Source organism: Chiloscyllium punctatum, chromosome 27 (assembly GCF_047496795.1).
Source record: "Chiloscyllium punctatum isolate Juve2018m chromosome 27, sChiPun1.3, whole genome shotgun sequence".
Lineage (NCBI taxonomy): Eukaryota > Metazoa > Chordata > Chondrichthyes > Orectolobiformes > Hemiscylliidae > Chiloscyllium > Chiloscyllium punctatum.
In genome coordinates, this window is record NC_092765.1 from 40,283,083 (window position 1) to 40,305,189 (window position 22,107).

At 38.2% G+C, this 22,107-nt stretch overlaps 1 protein-coding gene across 2 annotated transcripts in view; it reads left to right on the plus strand.

The window, feature by feature from the left end:
- grik3 (glutamate ionotropic receptor kainate type subunit 3) overlaps positions 1-14,713 on the plus strand; it is a 507,530-nt gene extending 492,817 nt beyond the window's left edge. The window contains exons 14-16 of one of the 2 annotated variants that reach the window (XM_072548544.1): positions 6,701-6,926; positions 7,712-7,962; positions 11,673-14,712. In XM_072548544.1, coding sequence (XP_072404645.1) covers positions 6,701-6,926; positions 7,712-7,962; positions 11,673-11,867 — 672 coding nt within the window. In that variant the 3' untranslated portion in view covers positions 11,868-14,712. Of the gene's footprint in view, positions 1-6,700; positions 6,927-7,711; positions 7,963-11,672 lie in introns of both variants that reach the window. The other variant, XM_072548545.1, reaches the window with a different exon arrangement.
- The last annotated feature ends 7,394 nt before the right edge of the window (positions 14,714-22,107 follow it).

Genomic DNA, 22,107 nt, shown 5'->3' on the forward strand with positions numbered 1-22,107 from the left:
GAACAAGTAAATATAAAGGAAGCGATCAATTACAAAAAATGTAGTTAACTTAAAACTGTCTTCACTCAGAGGGTTGTGAATCTTTGGATTTCTATCTCCCAGAGGGTTGTGAATGCTCAGTTAATTGAATATATCCAAACTTGAGATCAATAGAGTTTCAGCCATTAAGGGAAGCAATAGATATGGGGATCAATCAAGAAAGTGGAACTAATGTAAAAAGTTCAGCCACAATTATACTGAACGGAACCGTGGGTTCAATAGGCCCAGAGCCATCTCTTGCTCCTATTTCTTTTGTTCTGACATTTTGTTGTAAATCAGCTTTCAGCCTTATTTCAAGTGAACATCTCACATTGTATTCCTTGTAAAACCTTCATTAAATCAACACACCTCCATGCTTTTTTATGAAATATGTTGCCGCATTTACCTTTTACCAACCTAGTCTTTGCAGTGAGCATCAGTTTGAAGTATAAAACAGCCTATAATGGAGGGCTACTTGGAAAATTTGTTTTGTTGCATTAGATAGAATATGGGCACCCTCTGATTTGCCCCTGACCTGCTCCAGTTCCAATTCGACGTTGTTCGCAGCCTGCATTGCCTCAAGCACAACTTGACACCAATCTTTCCATTTATTTTTTCCATTCACACATAGCCCTGAATATCACTTTTATTTTGAAGGCTAAAAATAGTCATAAAGTATTTCTTCTATAAAAATCCTGATCTTAAGAGCTATGTTTTGTTTTGAAGTGGAACACTCAAAGTTTCAGCGGGGAAAGATGCATTTTTTTAATATTACTTGTGCATTTTGAGTATTGTTGGTAAGACCAGAAATAATTGTCCATCTCTAACCACACTTGAGAAGATCAAATGAGCCACCTTCTGAAACTATCATAGTTCCCATGGTATATGTACACTCAATGCTGTTGCAGAGGGGAGGGGTTCAAGATTTTGACCCAACAATAGTGATTGAATGACAACATAATTCCAAGTTAGGATGGATTAGGAGTTGGAGTGGAACTTGCAGTTTGTGGTGTTCTCAGTCCACTCTAGTTGGTAGGGATCCTGGGAAAGTGCTGCCAAAGGATGCATGGTCAATTTCTGCAGTGCAAGCTGTGGATATATGCATTGTTGCCACTGTGCATCGGATGTGGAGACAGTGAATGTTCAAGGCAAAGGATTGGGGTGAGGGAATGGACATCAGGCTGGCTGCTTTATACTGAATGGTGTTTTTAATTTGTCTGTTGACTGTGGTTGAAGCTACACTCAGCCAAATAAGAAGAGAATTTCCCATCACACTCCTAATCTGTGCCTGGTAGATGGTGGACAAGCTTTTGGGGGGGTTCAGGAATTACTTCAGAGTTCCGAGTCACTGACTTGCTCTGATATCCATAGTATTTGTATGGTAGGTGCAGGTACATTCCTGGTCAATGGTAATGCTATTTGAACATTGAGTGGAGATAGTAAAATTCTTTCTTGTTGGAGATGATAATTTCTTGCACTGAGGTGGCACAAATATTGCGTACCTAAGCCAGAATTTTATCCAGGGCATTCTGCATGTAGACGTAGAATGGCTCAGTATTTGAGAAGTTGTGAATGGTGTTGATCATTGTGCTATCATCAGTGACTTTATGATGGAGGAAGGTCAGTTGTTGAACAGCAATTGATTAATTAACTCTTCAGTGTTCAGAGCTAAAATGTTGTATAGTATAAAGTAGGGCTATTTGGCTCATTATACCTTCGTCAGTTCTTTAAAAGAGCTACCCAATTAGTTCTGACCCAGGCCGACTCATTTCTCCCACAGCCCTGCACATTTTATGTTTCCTTTTCCATATTTTTCAGTTTTCTTTTCAGTATTACTGGTGAATCTGCTTCCATTATCATTTCATGCAGTGTAATCCACACCATAACTCATTGTGTTCATCCTTAACATTATTAAGGGATAAATAGTAATATTATAGGGTCATGGTGGGAAATCAAACCAGATTACATCTTATCTCTCAGAGCTCGAATCCAATGACAAAGTCAATTTATTGTAATGTTACTCTGACTGTCATCTAATTTTCCAATCTGCCTTTCCATCACAGTCACTGAGCATACTAGTTGGTGGAACAGATTAATCACGCAAATGATTAAAACACCCTTTACAATTAAATAGTTGTTATGGGAATGATGGATTAACATGAAAAGATTATTTTTGTATCTGCTAATCATGATTGGCATAAACTGCATACACAATGGGAAGCAGTAAAACCAATTTATTCTGCTTCAAGTTATCTGTAACTCTGCTGTGATTTGTCACTCATGAATTGACAATAGTTGCTCATCCATTCAATAAGAGGGCTGTATTTCCATGTCACCACCATATCCACTGTGTGTGAAACATAACTCCATCTTTAAAATGACATTTCTTTTTACAGAAGGAAAAGCTTGCGTAGACTTTTACTTATTCTTCAGATAGAAGGCTGGAACCAAAGATGCAATTATCACATGCAAGTCATGTGATTATGCCATTCATACCTGTGTTGTGCTTTCACAATGAAGAGTAGAATGCTCAAATCCTATTTAATGAAGTCCCATCAATCCAACTGTTCCTCAAAGCAAAGACAAACAGAGTGCAATTGAATTGATCTTGCTATACAATATTCTTTTGAAATTTAGTGATTTAGGAAGTAATTGTATTGACTGTCAATTATCCAATAACTACATACTGTTTCAAAAGCATTTCAGTCATTGTTTAGTTGATAGTCCTGGTCTCTGAATCAGTAGGTTGAGAGTCCAAATCTCACTCTAGCACATGTGCACAGAAATAAAATGAAGGCTGGCCTTCCAGCACAGTACTAAGGGGAGTACTGCATGGTCCAGAGTTCTATCTGTCTGATGGTACATTACACTGAGGTCTTCTCTGCTCTTTCAGGTGGTCATAAAAGACCCCATGAAACTATTGCAAAGAAAAGCTGGGGAGCTGGCCCTGTGTTCTGGCTAATATTTACCTTTCATCAGCATCACAAAACACAATCAGCTCCTCTCAATAAACAAAGATTTTGAATTCTGTTTAGCACACTGATCTATCACACCTCAATAAAGACATTGTTCACTAGATCAAAATGAAGGATTTAATTGCAAGGCCTTCCTTGATTGGTAGAAATAGGAATTTTATTCCTACTAACCCTGAAAAAAATTGAAGTATGACATTCAAAACACACACACAAACTCATGCAGAAACTTTTATAAATGGGCAAGGTCAATTGGGTTCAGATGATATTGAATATAGCATTTAGAGACTTCTTTACATCCTTGAGGTTTTAACATTAAACCTGAACTGTAGAATCTTCGATGGTTCTCAGATTTGTTTTATCATTGTTGCTGGTTTTAAAGATGATGAGGAAATGGAGAAAGAGACAGCCCTACCAACCCTTCCTAATATCAATCCTCTCTCTTTTGCTCTCTCTTTCTCTCTCTCTCTCTGCTGTGTTATCAAGCAGCTTATGGTTCATTTGTTTATTCCTGAATCTGGCTTTGTAAGTTTGGAAAGTTTTAGGTAATCTTGTATGTTCTATGTGTACAGCTCAAGCAAATATAACTTTAAACAAAAGATGCAAGTCTCTCGTTTCATATCAGCTGATTTCATTTATTCCAAATTGATTTCCTGAACAAGCCTCAATCTGTGGTCAAGCAATTATTGCAGCTATTTTAGCTGAAGGTTATTTCTGCTGTAGAACCATTCTAATCCAGGAAGGTCTCTGGTAAAAACATCAGATGATGAATATTGAACATTAATAGTTCATAGTCTACCAGTATCATGACAATTATCATGTTGCTGTTTGTGAGTGCTTATTCTGTGTAAACATGCTGCCATGCTTTCTAGCTTACAACAGTGATTATATTTATTTACTTTAAAGTGCTTTGAAGGCACAATATAAATGTAAATGTTATTTTTGACAGACTGAATACTTTCTGGCTGTTGCTGTTTGTAATTGTACTGAGAATGCAATGTTAATAATGGCTTGGAATTGCCAGATTAAACTACTAACTAGAAATTGTTGACTAATCTTAATAATATGGACTATAAATTTAACATGCACAAGTTTCAATTTTTGTTCAGCATTGGCTGTCACGTTAAGCCTTGAATGTCAAACTAATATTGTGGTCAAATCTGAATGAAACATTTAAACTGCTAATATTTCATCTTTATCAAAATCTAATTAACAATTGGAAATCAATGTAACTTCATGCCAAAGGGAGGTATGAAGGCCAAGTTATTAAACTACCTTGCTCTCTATCTCTTTATATATCACTATTTCTCTGACAACTGACAATCAAGGATTTAGAAGGTGGGGTTAACTGGCGAGAAGGGACAAACTTAAAAGTAGTATCGACAAAAAATTGTTCAGATCCATCTCGGTTAAAGTTCGATGAACTGATTGCCTTTAGTTTATGTAATTGCTTAGGATTCTTAAAATTTACTATTGTAATGTGATAATAAGAAGCTAATCTGACTGGAAAGGAAGAACAGTTTTCAAAGTTCAAATGTGGCACCATAAATACTATTCCATCAACTTTGCAGGAATACTAGTTAAATAAATGTATCCAATAATGGTAGTTAACTCAAAGAAAGCATTTTTGATGCAGTAGAAAAGCAATTATCTGAACAATAGGCACCAACAGCCAAATAATGTGCCTGCTGTATGTTGAAATTCCCCAAGTTGGAGGGCTGATCAATGTTGCAAGTTTTGTACCCAATACTGTTATGGACCATTTGCTTTGGAGGCTCTTTCTACTCTCCATGAAACTTGAGACAGTTTCCTTGATGCCAGGAATAGGAAATGGGGACTCCTGCTCAATTATACAGCAGGCTCCATTCAAGTATGCCCATTGAGACTCAGTCTTCAAAGGTGATATGGCTGTCATAGTTAAAGAAATGGCAGCATGTACAAACAGTGAGATACAGGTGTAAGGCTTCCAATAGTACTCAATGTGTGAGGATACTGTGAAGTTACAAATGCTCAGTATGAGTTCTGATTTGGTAGAGTTCATTGAATCTGGTATCTGAAAACATAGTCACTAACCTTGACCACTTGTGTTATGTCAATAAATTTTCTGCTGCATTGCTACAATGATTTTGGAGCATAATTCCAGGCACCAACTAACTCCACTATCACTCACAGCTCTCTTCAGACCATGTGATTGAAGGAATGCCAGTATTCCCTGAAGCTACAGTATATCTTTATTCCATTACATCTCTTTAACCAAGTGTAGTGTCTAAAAGAAAGAAAGTAGTGCATTCTGTCTCCCATAGTCAGCAATTATTGATCAGATATTGCACACAACACCGAATGATTTCAGCGCCTTCAGCAACCATAGCACCTCTAACTTTGAGAAGTGCATGAGGAGGTATCCTCTCAGCCTTCCTGCTGAATGCATGTAGCTAATGATCAGTGTAGATAGTGCCGGCTGCACTCACATTAAAATGATCAAGCAGCACAGAGTTGGCATAATCTGTGTGTTCTACTGATTAGGTGTGCATTGTGTCCTCCATACACATGTTTGGGACATATCCAATAAAGTCCAAAAATAGGACCTACTATTTTCAGCAAATACAGTTCCACGCATTAAATAATAATAATGTCCGTACAACCTAGATCATTGTACAAGTCAATTGTCTTGATGAAGTAATTCTGAACTTACAGCAGTAAATTACTTTAGCTGTGCAACACTTCAATTATATCCATTCAAACTTAAAGTATTAATATTGCTTCCTCAATGAATGAACTGTGGTTGGGAAACATGCATTGAGGTTACTTCAACTGATTACTGTTTTGCACAATATCTGTTGGCAAATACTTATCTCACTATTTAAAATAAAGTTTTATTCTCAGATCAGACTAAGGGTCAGTGAACACTCAGTCACCAGGTGGTTAAAGGTTTTTGAACTGAATTTTGTAATTGGTTTTCTGGTAAATATGATCTGTGTTCACAAATGCAGCCAGATTGTTGACATTTAATCTGTAAATTCATTAATTTGCTGGCTGAGAGGAAAGTGTAAGCACTGGTAGATAGGTTTTGCTGCATTTGTCATGTTGTGGATATGAATCAAACATGAGTCCTGAAGTACTGCATTTAATAATAATACATTTCTACAATACATCATCACCAGAAGACAGTAATTCAAGTACACAAGCTAAAGAGTTTTTATTTTCAAATAGTATTAATCAGTAACACAGTTATATGTGAGATCAGAGAAAACTCTGCAAAACATAATAAGCAATAAATTAGTGAAGATATCCCCCTCCTGTCTTCTGCTAAAGGAGTTAATTTTCATCAGGATATAGATTCACAAGTGATAGATACTGAAAGGTGCCTCAGCCACTCTAAGCAAATAGAAACAAAAGGAGGGAATAAAAATGAATCTTAGAAATGAAGTGAGGAGATTGAACTGGGGATCAAAACATGTATAGGTTTGTTCACCGTGGCGACAGATACGATAGCTCTCAGCTCCAAAACACTGATGCAATCTGCTTGCTGTTCCCGGAGGCTAATCTTTGGTCCTTAATTTCAGGTTTTCAAGTATTACATTTATTTGCCATTACTTTGATGCTCTAATTGGACTGCAAGTGCATCCAGATGATTATGTAGACTTTCAGCAGATGTTTAAATAATTCAAAATGAAAACATTAACAAAATGCTTTTGTTCATGTTGCAACAGAAATCAAAAATTTCCACTTTTGAGAAGATGTGGGCTTTTATGAGCAGCAGGCAGCAAACAGCACTCGTTAAATCAAACGAGGAAGGAATCCAACGAGTTCTTGGTGCTGATTATGCCTTCCTAATGGAATCCACCACCATTGAGTATGTCACTCAAAGGAATTGCAACCTGACCCAGATTGGAGCACCTATGGATTCGAAAGGCTATGGTATCGGAACACCACTTGGTATGGAACAGTACTTCTTTCAGACCACAGACCATTTGTGCAGAGCTGGGTAGAACCTGTCTGTTAATAGTCAAACATCACACTAGTGTATTGTTAACAAATTCTTTTGTGACTCAGAACCAAGTAACTTACGAAACTTGTTTTGACAAAAGTTACCTATTGCCAATAATGTTGTTAAGTAGTAAGGTATATGGACCTGCTCCAAGGTTCAAGCAAAGTAGATTTATCTTTGTGGTATTAATGAGAAAAATGAAGTATAATTATGTAAAGTTAATGCCAAAATAAAATTCTCTCTTTTTCTCTTCACACATTTTTCCAAGTTAATCTTTTGCGGCGAGACCACCTAGACCTGTTGTCAGACTGCCTTCAGCACCGGTCACGTGAACTGTCCACCACTCAATCCCACCCCAATTCATATTACTTTAAATTTCAAGATACAATCCCAAAGTAAAATGTAATCTTGTAAATTTTATAACTAAATAAATGACATTTGCAGTCTTTTCATTCTTAGCACACAGCCAACTGTCCCATGAGATTTTCATTGTAATTAATATTTAACTGATATAATGAAGTAGAATACAGAGCTGATGGCACAATTTGATCCTGTTATAGTATCATCTCAAAAACCATTACCTTCATGACTATGGACTAAAATTCTAGAGATGCTGATGAATTACAAGACAGCAGTATTTCAAGATGCCACGCATCGTAGTGCACTGTACTGGCACAATAGATATTTTAGCTTGTCTTTGTCATTAATTGTTGTATATCCCTCTCTGTCACAGGGTCACCATATAAGGAAAAGATAACCATTGCTGTCCTGCAGCTTCAAGAGGACGGCAAGCTGCACATGATAAAAGAGAAATGGTGGCGAGGCAACGGCTGCCCTGAGGAAGATAGCAAAGAGGCCAGCGCCCTGGGGATTCAAAACATTGGTGGCATCTTCATTGTGTTAGCAGCAGGCCTAGTGCTCTCAGTGTTTGTGGCAATAGGAGAATTTATTTATAAATTACGAAAAACTGCAGAACGTGAACAGGTATGTAAACAAGAATGAGTCATTTGCTCTCAATTCCAGGAAGGGGAGACATACAGAATTTTAGTGGTCTCTCTGTTTCCTTGGAAACTGGAGAGTTGATGCTGCAAATTCCATTCTTGCCCCACCTCTTGGTTGCCCATGGCAACATGACTGATTCATTAGAGCCACAAGCAGCTGTCTGAATCTACAACTTTCACCTTTGGTTCTGAATTTAAAAAAAAAGCATTAAAATATTTCAGAGCATTGACAGACAGTGTGACCATGGAACAATCTGGTAGTGTGTGCTATTTGAGTTCATGACTCTTGTGAGGCTTACACCTGTCTGAGTATGGGAGAAACTTGATCAATGACAGAGTAGCTCAAGACTCAGAAAAATACTTGTTACATCTGTCTTCTGTTGAGCTTAGTGAATGCATGTTTGTAAAGAAAAGTCACATTGGACTTTGGCAACAGGCAAGGCACAATGGTTCAATGATTAGCACTATTGCCCTCACAGCACCAGGGACCTGGGTTTGATTCCAGCCCTGGGCAACTGTCTGTGTGAAATTTGTGTGTTTTCCTTGTGTTCACGTGGGTTTACCTGGGGTGCTCCGGTTTCCTTCCACAGTCCAAAGATATGCACGTTAGGTGGGTTGGCCATGCTAAATTGCCCAGAGTGACTAGGAATGTGAAGACTAGGTGGATTAGCAATGGTAAAATGTGGAGTTATGGGGATAGGGTAAGGGGGTGGGTCTGGGTCAAATGCTTCCAGAAGGTCAGTGCAGACTAGATGGGCCAAATGGCATTGAAATTAGGATGTAAGAATTCAATTCAGGATTTACTATTGACAAAAGTCCATTGCCTTCCCCTGCCATGAATGTTACAATTTCACAAATAGTGACAGTAAACAGGAGTCATCAGAAATGAGCCAGATTGTGTTGGTACAGATCATCTGACATGCTCTGTAATGTGAATTTTCACCATAATTTTCACCATAAGAAAGAGAGGAGATTTTAAGTTTCAAGATTGACTCGTCTTATGATTCCACTGCCCTTCCATCAGACCATAAGACCTTAAGACATTGGAGTGGAAGTAAGGCCATTTGGCCCATTGAGTCCATTCCGCCATTTAATCATGGCTGATGGGCTTTTCAATTCCACTTACTGGCACTCTCCCGGTAGTCCTTAATTCCTTGCGAGATTTTATCAATTTATCAATCTCTGCCTTGAAGACACCCAACATCCTGGCCTCCACTGTACTCTGCGGCAATGGATTCTATAGGCCCACCACTCTAGCTGAAGAAATGTTTCCTCATTTCCATTCTAAATTGACCCCCTTGAATTTTAAGGCTGTGCCCATCGGTCGGAGTCTCCCTGCCTAATGGAAACAACTTCCCAGCATCCAACCTTTCTAAGACACACATTATCTTGTAAGTTTCTAATAGATCTCCCCTCAACCTTCTAAACTCTAACGAATACAATCCCAGCATCCTCAGCCGTTCATCATATGTTAGGTCTACCATTCCAGGGATCATCTGTATGAATCTCCGCTGGACATGCTCCAGTGCCAGTATGTCCTTCCTGAGGTGTGGAGCCCAAAATTGGACGCAGTATTCTAAATGGGGCCTAACTAGAGCTTTATAAAGTCTCAGAAGTACGTCACTGCTTTTATATTCAACCCTCTTCAGATAAATGACAACATTACATTAACTTTCTTAATCATGGACTCAACCTGCCAATCAACCTTTAGAGAATCCTGGACTAGCACTCCCAGATTCCTTTGTACTTCAGCTTTATGAATTTTCTCACTGTTTAAAAAATAGTCCATGCCTGTATTCTTTATTCCAAAATGAAAGACCTTCCACTTGTTCACAGTGAATTTCACAGCCATCTCCTGGACCACTGTCCTAAACAGTCTAAATCTTTCTACAGCCTCCTCACCTTCTCAGTACTACCTGCCTATCCACCTAAACTTTGTATCATCGGCAAACTTTTCTAGAATGCCCCCAGTCAGTTCATCCAGATCATTAATATATAAAGTGAACAGCTGCGGTCCCAACACTGAACCCTGTGGGCCCCCACTTGTCACCAGCTGCCATTACGAAAAAGAACCTTTTATCCCAACTCTCTGTCTTCTGTCAAACAGCCAATCCATAAATCCATGCCAGTAGTTCACCTCGAACACCATGGACACTCAACTTACTCAACATCCACCCATGAGGTACCTTATCAAAGGCCTTCCAGTATGCTTTAGACAAATATATTTGATAAAACTCAGATAGCACTGTGTACTGTGGGTGAATGTTACCATCAATTAACATTTTACAAGGATACAAGCCCAGTCAAAGTATTGCCAAAGGACTACTTAAGGCAATGTTTTGGCTTCTTCACCACATTGCAATGAAACACAGGCCTACATCTCTGAAACTCCATGGCTTAAACTGTTCATTTTAAACCTGCTTTGTGGAATATTCCTAATTGGAAACAAGCCACAGGAGGTAGAATCAAACAGCTTGCAACTCTATTAAATATTATTATTTTAATCATGCTCTTTCACTTGCTGCTTGCAAGCTAGGATAACCTTGCCGATGAACAGCATTTCTTGAAAACCAAGAAATGTATAATTCTGAATTGAATCTCTGTGCACCTCACACAGGTCAATAGCCTTCAAATATAGGCTTAGCAACACAAGAAATAAATATTATTGCCAGCCTAAAAATATACAACTATGTGGAGATTTTTTTTTTGTCCAGCCCACAGACCAGCTAATAATAGAAAACAAAGTGAGCCACATTGACGATTGGGAAAGCAATGTTTGCAACGTAACATTGCAAAGGATATAGATAATACAGGGCAGTTAAGACATATGAAAGGAATAGCACTTGCCTGACACATGTCTAGCTTAATCTTGCCTTTTATATCAAAAGTACTGAACTGGATACCAATCATTTTTTGTTTTGTTTTCAATTCATTCTTGAAATATTGGTACCACACACATTTATCATTGTTAACCAAGGGTCTTTTGAAAAGGTGAATCACTTTCTTGAACAATTCAGCCTGTGTGATGAAGGGACTGCCACAGCACTAACAGACCAGGAGATATGGCATTTTGATCAAACAATGATATATTGTGACGAACAAGCATTGTTTTGTAGAAAATGAATTGCACCTTTTTGTTATCACTTAGTGCTATAGTGAGAGGGAAAACACGGATAAGAGTTGTAAGGGGCAATGTTTTCACGCAGAGGGTGGTGCGTGTATAGAATGAGCTGCCAGAGGAAGTGGCAGAGGCTGGTGCAATTGCATGATTTATAAAACAGTTCTAAGGAAGGGTCACATGACCTGAAACATTAACTCTGGTTTCTGTCCAAAGATGCTGTCGGACTTCCTCAGCTTTTCCAGCAATTTCTGTTTTTGTTTCTGGTTTACAGCATCTGCAGTTCTTTCAGTTTTTATTTAAAAGGCAGTTGGATGGGTATGTGAATAGGAAGGGTTAAGAGGGATATGGGCCAAGTGCTGGGAAATGGAACTGGATTAGTTTGGGATATCTGGTCAGCATGGATGAGTTGACCAAAGGAATTGTTTCAGTGATGTATATCTCCATGACTCTATGATGAAAACCATCATTCAAAATGACCAAAAGTTATATATGTTTTTTTTATTTCAAATTGTAACTTTACATTGGAGAGTAATAAAATGGCCTGAAAAACTTGTGCCTGGTGTTTTTTGCAGAGATCCTTATGCAGCACCATGGCCCAGGAACTTCGGTTATCTCTCACATGCCAGCGGCGGGTGAAACACAAGCCTCAGGCACCAGTCATGGTGAAGACAGAGGCGGTGATCAACATGCACACGTTCAATGACCGACGACTGCCCGGGAAGGACAACATGACCTGCAACACCGGGCTGACTCCAGTGTTTCCCTAGGAGTCATGCAGCCTGTGCTGGGAGCAGAAGAGGCGCACTGGAAAAGGTGAGAGGCTGGAGCTTTGTTTCAGAGACAGGGCCTGTTGGATGTCAGAGGTGTTTCGATAAGAGCAAAACGCCTGAGCATGGACAATGGAATATGCAACGCATGGAAAAAAAACACCACAACAAAAACACAGCACAAGGCTGCAGGTAGTGTTTCTGAAACTTAAGCCTGGACACATGTGGACATCAGTCTCCAAACTCTAAATGCGTGGGAAATTTCAGTGCTGATAGATTTGAAGAAATGGATCTGGGCAGTGGGCAGCAAGACCAAGACAATAGAGGAAAGGAAGTAGCAACAATGCAAATACACCTTGGTGGGAACCTCCAGCATGGCAATAACAGCATTCATTCTGTCAGCTACAGCAATTGACTCAGACAGGAGGCATCTACGGATATTGATTTCAAAGGAACTGCACACAGTGCGTTCATTCAAGGGTGCAGTTGACCATTTAACTCACAGCATGAAAAGTTGCTGTCACGTCTCGGCAGCTGTTACTCCTTTATCTTTTACCTCAGCGCTATGCTTCCTTTCTGCCATTGGGAGAGACTAACAGACAGAGCTGGAAGTGAACGGTGCCTCCAGAGAACTATGAGAGTGAGGGTGCGGGGGGAGGGGGGAAGAGGGAAACAAAAATCAAACAGTGGAAAGGACTAAACAGACATCAAGATGATGAGCAGAGTATTCAAAATGTAGTTGTTTTCATATTTTGTGTCCAATTTTTTATCTAATTGTTTAATTTGTGCTTGATTAACAGAAAGAAAAATGGTAGTCTTTTTATGAAATGATGGTTTTGAAGGGATTTTACCATGTGAACAAAATTTTAATTCAGTAAAAATTACCAAAGAACTATCTGCTAACTAGAGGTAGTCTGTGGAGTATGTGTATTTTTTAATCCTTTGAGTTTGTTTATATATAACCTGCATTTTTTAAGTTGTGACTAAATAACAGTTTCCAGTCCATTGCAAGGTACAATATCTCCCTGCCTCTCATTGATGGCTGGTTTGGAAGTTGATGCTGGACTCCTTAAGACAGGGAGATGCCAGTAACCACTAAAAGAAGCACCTGTTTCACCTGATGCCAGATTGACTCATTGCAAAGCAGATTTGACATGGCTGCATTCTAGTATCCTCCTGCTGCCCAGATCTGAAAGCTCGCATAAAAGTCTAGGCTACTATGAGTTTCATTTAACAAAACTTTAAGTTGATCTGTTTGATATTTCACTGGATCCTTCATTCTCAATTTCTATTGCAAATGTTAAAACAGCTTGTGTTGTAACACTATTTTGGGGTTATTGTAAATGTCGGCATTCGCAGAATTTTTTTGTCCTTAGATACCCAGAACAAGCATTCACTAAAATTATTCTTCTTGATAATATGAGGAGAAGAGAAGAAAATTGGCAGGGTAAAAATGAGAGTGAGTTAAAGATGAAGGAGGGAAAGTGATATATGCAGAGATACATTTTTTGCGATCATTCTAATCCTTCATCTTTTGAGATATGTTCAGCAAATTGCCATGAGGGTTGACATTATCATTAAAATTCTAATCCTTTAACCCCTGCCCTGATCCATTATTAATGATTTTGATCAGTAATGATCTCACATACTTGAATAAATTGTGTATAATTTTCTTAAATGTTATTGTAATATTTGTTGATGCAGTTCTCTGTTATTTTACATGTCATACAACTGGTAGAGTGTAGCCAGATATTTCCCATTCAGCAGACTTACCTTTTATACTTTAGTGGACTCAGGAATTCTTGCACGTTATAAATTGGCAATTTTATAAAGAGAGGCCAATCAATAAGATATTATTTAAAATTGCATCGCTCCTAATGGGGAAACAGTGATCTATGTGGACTTGAATGGTATGTATTAAGGACTTAGGAGATTTCATCTGGAGTAAATGTAGAGAAATACAATTGAATTCCCTATCAATACCACTCCCTGCATATTGGGCTAAATTTCTTTGAATTTTCAGATCATTCAAACCTAGATTCCCATGCCTAGTCAATCGCTAATGATGCTAGACAATGCCACATATGTGAATGTTGCAGCAGGCTTTTCTACAAAGCCTGTGTTCAGTGAACCACAGACATTCACTGCCCAGCTTATACATGAGGTCTTGTCATTTAGTTATAGTAAAAGGGTGTGATCAGCCTTTATTGACCCAGGGCAATCAAATTGAGGACGATGGAAAAAAATTGAGTAGCAAAGTGGGGCGAAGAAAATAACCACCTTTCACCAACTCATTGTTTCAGATTTTAACTTGTAACATAAATGCACTCATTGAAATTTTGTATGCAGTAGATGCTGATTTTTTCCAATGCAGATGCCAATCCATACAAAAAGATGTTTCTTGATTTTAAGTACATGTGGGAGAGCTTTTTTTTTATTTCTGTTTTCACTTCATAAGATGTTGTTTTACTTTGCGGAATTTTTGAACAATCTGAAAATCAAACAATTATTGGTGTCCAGACCATTACCAGGCTGAATGGTGGTTGAGGCCATTAATCTTGAAGAATGCTGTTTCATTCTCTGGCAGTACAGTGCATGTCAGTTTTCAATAAGAGCTTAAAGGTTCTTCAAGTTGTTGTGTCATACAACTCTTACATGTACTTTGTAATGGTTTTTGTGATTGATCACTGCTTATGAAAGCTCTCCATCCTGCATTCAACATGTCTTCTCATGCAGAAATACACATGCACTTGTATATACAGTGACAACTTATGTTTAATTCCAGTTTCAGGTCACATAATTATTGTCAGTATCCGTGGCAGTTTTCTCAAAGATGAATGAGCTTTAAAAGCAAAATAAACCCTCTTTTCCCATTTTTGATTTTCTTTATCCTCATTTTTTGTTGCAAACTGTACTTAATGTGTAATCAAGTCAGCTGTGACTCACTGGAGTGAAACAAAGGTTTTTGTCCTACTTACAGCAGTTTGATACAAAAGCTGTATTCAGATAAAGTCCTTGACAGGTCTACACAGTGCTTTAGACTCATAATAAAGTGTTTCTTTTTAATCTAGCTGGCAGTCAACTAAAATAAGATTCCAGTATCTGTATCATATTGAGGCATGTAAGGTCATATGCAGTGTTGATGATGAAACAAAGCAACCAAATGGTATTACTGAGACAGCACAAGGCAAAATTTACATTCTCAAATCTCTTTGATGTCTGCATTGCCTGCCAACCCATTCGCTCCTGACTCATGTGTTTCTCAATCTCTGTAAATTGTCCCGTATGTGGTTTGCTTTAAGGGAAAACTCTCTCGGTGTTATTTGAGGTAAAACATCAAGAATAGTTTTTACTTGTATTTTTCTATAAGCATGTCACCCATACATTTATAATCCAGGCTGTTCCTTCTTCATTAGAGGCAATTGGACTGAAACCACTCGCTGAACCACATACCTTTTTGATTGAGTATGCTTGATACTGAAATCAGAAGTCAACTTCAACAGGGAGAGGCTTTTGTGGTTCACTATTATGAAGCTTGTCATTATAGAGATACATGATGACATTTTCCTTAGTGTTAGAATCAATTAGTTAAAAGAGTGCATTGTAAATGCATTTACAAACATTAAGTATTAACTGAGTGAAGCATCAACAGAAATCTTGAAAGAAAACTGGAATGATTGTCAGAACTAGGCTCATGACGAAACTATTTGTGCTATCTCACCACACTTGCTTAAGTGCTTGCAATAAATATAATTCAATTTTCAAATAATAAATGTTGCCAATAACTGGTGTTTTAACTAGATTAATATTTCACACCCATTGGCAGGCTAATAAAACTTTTAGGAGCAATTATTTTACTTTCTTTTCAGATTTAGGCTGGGATTTTGGCTAATTTACCAACCACTTTACCTTAAGAAGAAGATTCACACAATTAAATTGTTAAAAACTACATTAGACAAGACAATTATATTTTCACTGTGAATGTAATAATTCAGTAGTGGCAAAGGTGCTCTGCATGGTGATACATTTATTTGTTTTAAATACAGGAACAAAGGAGTTGTTACATTTGAGAAACAATCAAAAAAAGAATTTCTTTGGTTGGTCATTGACGGATATTTCAAGCTAACAATGTACAAATTAATGGTTTATTCCTGACATGCTCAAAGTGAACTATTAGAGTCATAAAGTAGTGAAAGCATTCAATTACATTTGTGACTTTGCATGATCATATAGGAGCTGAACTGGTTTATTTGGAACCTGCAGAGTCAGTCTAAGGAGCAGTAAAGCTCACGGTAACTGTATTGTACAGGGTAGGGCAATGAGTCAATTACTGTAAAGTGCATGAAACCTTCAAAAGATTCAATATATTCCTATACTTTACAGTAAGGATTCTAAGTCCAACCTTACCTCCAGGTTTGTTTGCTGAGGAGTCAAAAAATTCAATTCTTCAAAAATTGGTCCTCATATATTTACATGATATTATGGACACTGGGTGACATGATGGATCAGTGGATAGCACTGCTGCCTCACGGCGCCAGGGACCTGGGTTCGATTCCAACCTCAGGCAATTGTCTGTGCAGAGTTTACATATTCTCCCATGTCTTTGTGGGTTGCTCTGGTTTCCTCCCGCAATCCAAAAGTGTGCAGGTTAGGTGAGTTGGCAATGCTAAATTGCCCTTGGTATTCAGGGATATGTAGGTTAGGTGCATTAGTCAGAGGTGATAATAAGGTAGGAAAATGGGTCTGGGTGGGTTACTCTTCAGAGGGTCAATGTAGACTTGTTGGGCTGAAGGGCCTGTTTCCACACTGTCGGGATTCTATAATGTTGTGGTTGCTTTTCCTCATCGAAGAATTGGTGAAGCAAGTGTAAAAGTCATTTTAAACTTGTGGATTCTGTTATGTGTGTTTATTCAAGTCCAAAGAGATATGAAGATAGTCAACTCTTTGGTCCAAATATTGAGCAATGATAAAAAATTTAATGCATTCTGAAATAACTCCACAGTGGCTGGTATCCCATTACCAAGTCAGCTTTTACTTTCATTATCCTTAGCTTTAGTACTGCCTTATACAGAGTCAGGTACCAGAGTGTTAGTATCTCTGGTGCACAACCTTTTTAAGTAATCCCGGGCTCCCTGATTGGACCAGATTAACAGCCCAATCAGGGAATTCATATTCTATGATATCCAGCTGGCTGACCTCATTACAATCACTACACAATACTGCAACTATTTACAGATATATGAATGTGACCTGCATTACTACAGTGAGTGTTAGGAGCACAGTAGCCTCAAGTCTGTCTCCTGCAAGCTTCCTTTTTAATCTGCCCAATTTCCTGTGACATCATCACTGTGAGCAGTGATTACCACATTTAATCAATTCAATAATACCTTAATCAGACATTAACCATTTCAGATCCAAATACAACAGTTTGGAAAGAACTACTGTAAATTATTTGTGTTTTCAAATTGTGCTGATTGATGAGGATTAAGGTAAGTGCGAAATATTTACTCTAATTATGGTAAATCCATACAAGTTTGAATTTCGAATCAGTGATATCTTTCTCTGATGGTCAAATAGTCAAAGCAAGATAATGCAACCTATTTCCATTGATTAAGTCTTTTGCCTATGACCTTGAGCTCCTGTTTATTTATTACAGCTTGCAGCGTGCTCATGACTTGGATTAAATTGAATGCAACAGAAAAACATATTTTTTTAAAAAATGAATTAATAACTATTAAGTGCTGAATACCAGTGGAACTGGAGCAAGATATTCTTAATACACAGGCTTTGGGATGTAACAAAATAATAATGCACTTGGAAATTCAGATTACATAAATCACAAGATTAAACTTTCAATGGTTAGCAATCAGAACCTCTCATTGGTGATTACACTCAGATTTTCATTGGATCTAACATTTTCTTGGACCTACTATATCATGTATTAAGATCGTCTTTCTTTGTGTAACACAATTGTCAGAGTCAGCAGTGCTGACAGCTATTTATCCAGTTGTGCTCTCTTAACTATTATTTGAACTATCGGTTAGATTTCATGTTTTGGGGAATGAGTGAATAAAAAATAAGTTTTGAGTTTTTTTCAAACATAAAAAAGCTGGCTGATTTCAGTGATGGAAACATTTGGGAAAATGTGCAAGTTCAAAAGGTTGTGTTCTTTAGTGAAACCAAGTAGATTGATGCATAAATCTTTACTGGGAAGACAACAGTGTATTAATTTTCTAATGGGTTCTGCACTTTACTATTTGACTGTAAGACATTCTAATTTGCCCCACTGCCCATATTTTTAACCTCACAATTCTCTAGGTGGAGAAATATGTTGGTATGAGTTTGACTATTGCTGCTATTTTGCTGGTCTTGGAGAGTAGTTTAGAAATGGCTCATTCCCCTGATGCTTCTCCACTTCCTAAAGGAAAAGGCCCTGCTTCCACTAGGTGTCTTTGTTAACCTTAGTATTCATGTGTTGATAATGTGATCAACTTGTATAGTTGCTCCCACATGGCACTGTTCTGCAAGCCTTTGTGTTGCTAATCCATTCTCCTATTGGTGTTCATAGAATCATAGAATCCCTCACAGTGTGGAAGCAGGCCATTCAGCCCATTGAGTTCATAACAACCTTCTGAAAAGCATCCCATCCCACTACCCTGTAAACCTGCATTTTCTATGGCCAATCCACCGAACCTGCATATCTTTGGACTGTGGGAGGAAATCAGACCAACTGGAGGACATCTGTGTAGACATGGGGAGAATGTACAAACTCCACACAGGCAGTAGCCCAAAGCTGGTATCAAAATCATTTCCCTGGCACTGTGAGGCAGCAGTGCTAACCACTGAGTGAGTGTGCTGCCTCGAATGTGTTGCTATACATAACCATGTCATTCTTCTTCATTTACACTATGTGACACCTTTGAAATTATGATGTAAAATGGCAAAAAAAGTCAAAAATCACTTTGGTTTGGCCCAGCTACCCTTTCCTCTGAGCTTTTTTTTTAGATTAGATTACTTACAGTGTGTAAACAGGCCCTTCGGCCCAACAAGTCCACACCGACCCGCCGAAGCGCACCCACCCAGACCCATTCCCCTACATTTACCACTGCACCTAACACTACGGGCAATTTTTAGCATGGCCAATTCACCTAACCTGCACATTTTAGGACTGTGGGAGGAAACCGGACCACCTGGAGGAAACCCACGCAGACACGGGGAGAATGTGCAAACTCCACACAGTCAGTCGCCTGAGGCGGGAATTAACCCTGGGTCTCTGGCGCTGTGAGGCAGCAGTGCCACCGTGCTGCCCACAAAGTTTTGATGACTCACAAAGCAGAGTACAGCAAACTTATAACCAGTCTCTTTTTTTAAGGAACGCAATGTAGGAATGTGCTATTGTTATCTCCAATTAGCATTCTCATGGAGAATTCACCCTTAAATAAATGTTATATCCAAAACTGTAATGTAAATGCAATATAATCAAGTAAGCAACTGAGTAAACAAGATAACTGCAAAGACATTTAAAATCTTTTAGACAAGAGGGGTCAATACCTATGTCTCTGACACTGAGAACAAAAAGAAATTATACAGAGGCTGTGAGGTTTGAAGGATCAAAAGGAATGGGCAAGATTATGTCAATTGACCCTGTCTGGGCACCACACAGATTGACAGTGAAGTGTGATGATGCTGCTCCTTTAACAAGGTTATGCTGTCCTTGGCTCTTTTTCAGAGAGGTCGTAAAAGCAGCGATTCCAAAAAGTCTGCCTTTCAAAGAGCTTTAGGGCCAACTTGAAAATAGCTAATAGATCCTGCTTCAGGAAAAAGGCTTTTACACTTAAAAAAACATTTGTACAATGAAAACGGAGTGTCCAGTTCACTCGGCTCAGCTTTTCTCTGGTTTTGGCAGTCAGTCAGTGGTGAAACTGCTGGACCCAAGAGAATCAGATACATGCTGACCGTCCCTCTCTCTGACTTCCCTCCTGTAAGACCCTGTATTTGATTTTACCTTTTGTGCCAAGGGATGTTTATGGCAATTGTTGCAAGTATCAGGAACAGCCACATTAAGATGGTATAATCTGTTTGTTTTTCAGATACGTTAGGTTATTTTGTATTCTGTTCTCTTTTGGTTGTGTTTAATTCAGTAATCTTGTAAATAAATTCTGTTTTGTTTAAAACTAAGTGGTTTGACCGGCTGCATCCCACCTAGAATGTCTACGCTCCTTAAAACAATGAGCAAAGTTAAGGTCTGGGCTACTTTCTTGAAATGTTTTGGGAGGGTCTGGTCTGATCCATAACAGAAGTAAATAGCTTTGAGATGTGTTATCACTCTGTTTCTATTCAAAACAGACCCTCCTTTAGGCCAAGGAAGGTTGACATTTTGGCAAAGTATATTCAGTTATCACACAATAAGTAAACAGTGCGTTTCCTCTTTTTGGTTGCGAGTCAAATCATTTAATATTCATATCACCCAAAGAAGATTTTTAGTGATTTCTGAATGTGAACTCTGTTCAGTATTATATTCTCATTTGCAATTAAACCCAATTTCACCGAAATTAATCAAAATTCTGAATGCATCAATTTATTGGATTTCATCCCAGTAATTCATTACCAGAAATTATATCTGAATCAGACCTCTGCAATCATTGGGCATATTACAGTCTAAATCAAAATCTTACCAACATATGCTATAGAAAATACATGAAATGAAAGTCCTGGGTATTAATGTGAACAATTTCAGTTGAGAGCAGCAGACTTTCTGACAGCAAACCTAGGGATCTGTGATTGGGGTTGCTTGCAAAAACCCGCGTACAGAACAATCTCGATTATCTGAAGTAGATGGGCAGGGTGTATTTTGTTTGGATAACTGATTGTTCGGATAACGAATAACATTTTTACAGGACCTTGAGATCTTGTTTGGATAATCCGAAATTCAGATAATTGACGTTTGGATAGCTGAAGTTGTTCTGTATTCTTTTTGTCCTTAGCAGGTTGTATACCCAGGAGTGAGCTTTGTTAACAGGTTTAGCTTCAGCTTTAGATTGTAATTTACCAAGCTCTAATCCACCGCCATCTTAAATTGTACCAGCAGGATATTTTTCTTTTACCCTCAAGAAGCATCTATTAGGGGTCTCGATGAGTTTGCAGAATTAAGAGAAATTTTGAGCTACAGGATCACTGTTCCTTGAGAGCTACATGAAGCTTCTTAAAGGTAAGTCTGCAAACATTCAACTTAATTCTTTCACTTAGAAGGAAGAGACCCTTACGTAACTTGAAAGTCCAATCAGTATTTGGAATTTTATATATATGGAGCGCTAGGTTGTTAAAATTGAACTTATTCTTAAAACTGGGCTTTGCCTAACTACAACAGCATGAACTGGCAAGAAACTGAATACTATGCCCAAATTAGTATCTGGATTACAACTGCACTATGAATCACATGTACACTTATAATTTGCCATCCTTTTAGGATTATTTAAAAGTGAGACCTATTTTATATGTATTGTGTTAGTTCAATCTGGAAAGAAAAATTATAATGTGGTGCCACAATTTATACATTGGATTCAAATGTGACAGTGAATGCAATTTTGTTGGAAAATGACCTGAAGCAGCTGCAATGTTTTGAAAGATTGATTTTAAAGGAGATTAAAGTATCAGTTAAGTATGTTCCTAACATAAACTGGTACGGTTATAGCTTCAAGTCAGGAAAAAAGCAAATGGGACCAATAATTTTTCTGACAGTTTGAAAGGCTTTTCCTGTTACTTTTCACCACGTTTGTTCCCTCCATTCTGTGGTAAACACAACAAACAATTTCTGAGATTTATTTCAGGATTTTATCATGCAATACAACATGGAACATGATTGAGTTGAACCAACATTTGACAACTGATCGCCTTAAAGTCAATACTTGATCTGAACACAGTATGGGATAACTTTGTGAGCAATACATAGATAAAAATCAGATTATAAACATCATTTGCACACAATCACTTCCTTCACTGCATTATAACATTAAGAATTATCAATTGTCAACATCTTTCAAGACCACATATAGTGGCTTCCTTCCTGTGCTGCAGCGATGAACAACATTTTTATGTCAGAGAGAAGGAGGTGCGATGACCATTTGGTGTGTTCCATGTTGAGGGGTTTTGTATTGGAAAGCTAATAAGTCTACATACCCTGTGACCTCACCACAGCATCTGTCCAAATCTCACAATTCACAAGTCACACACACCTGGACTG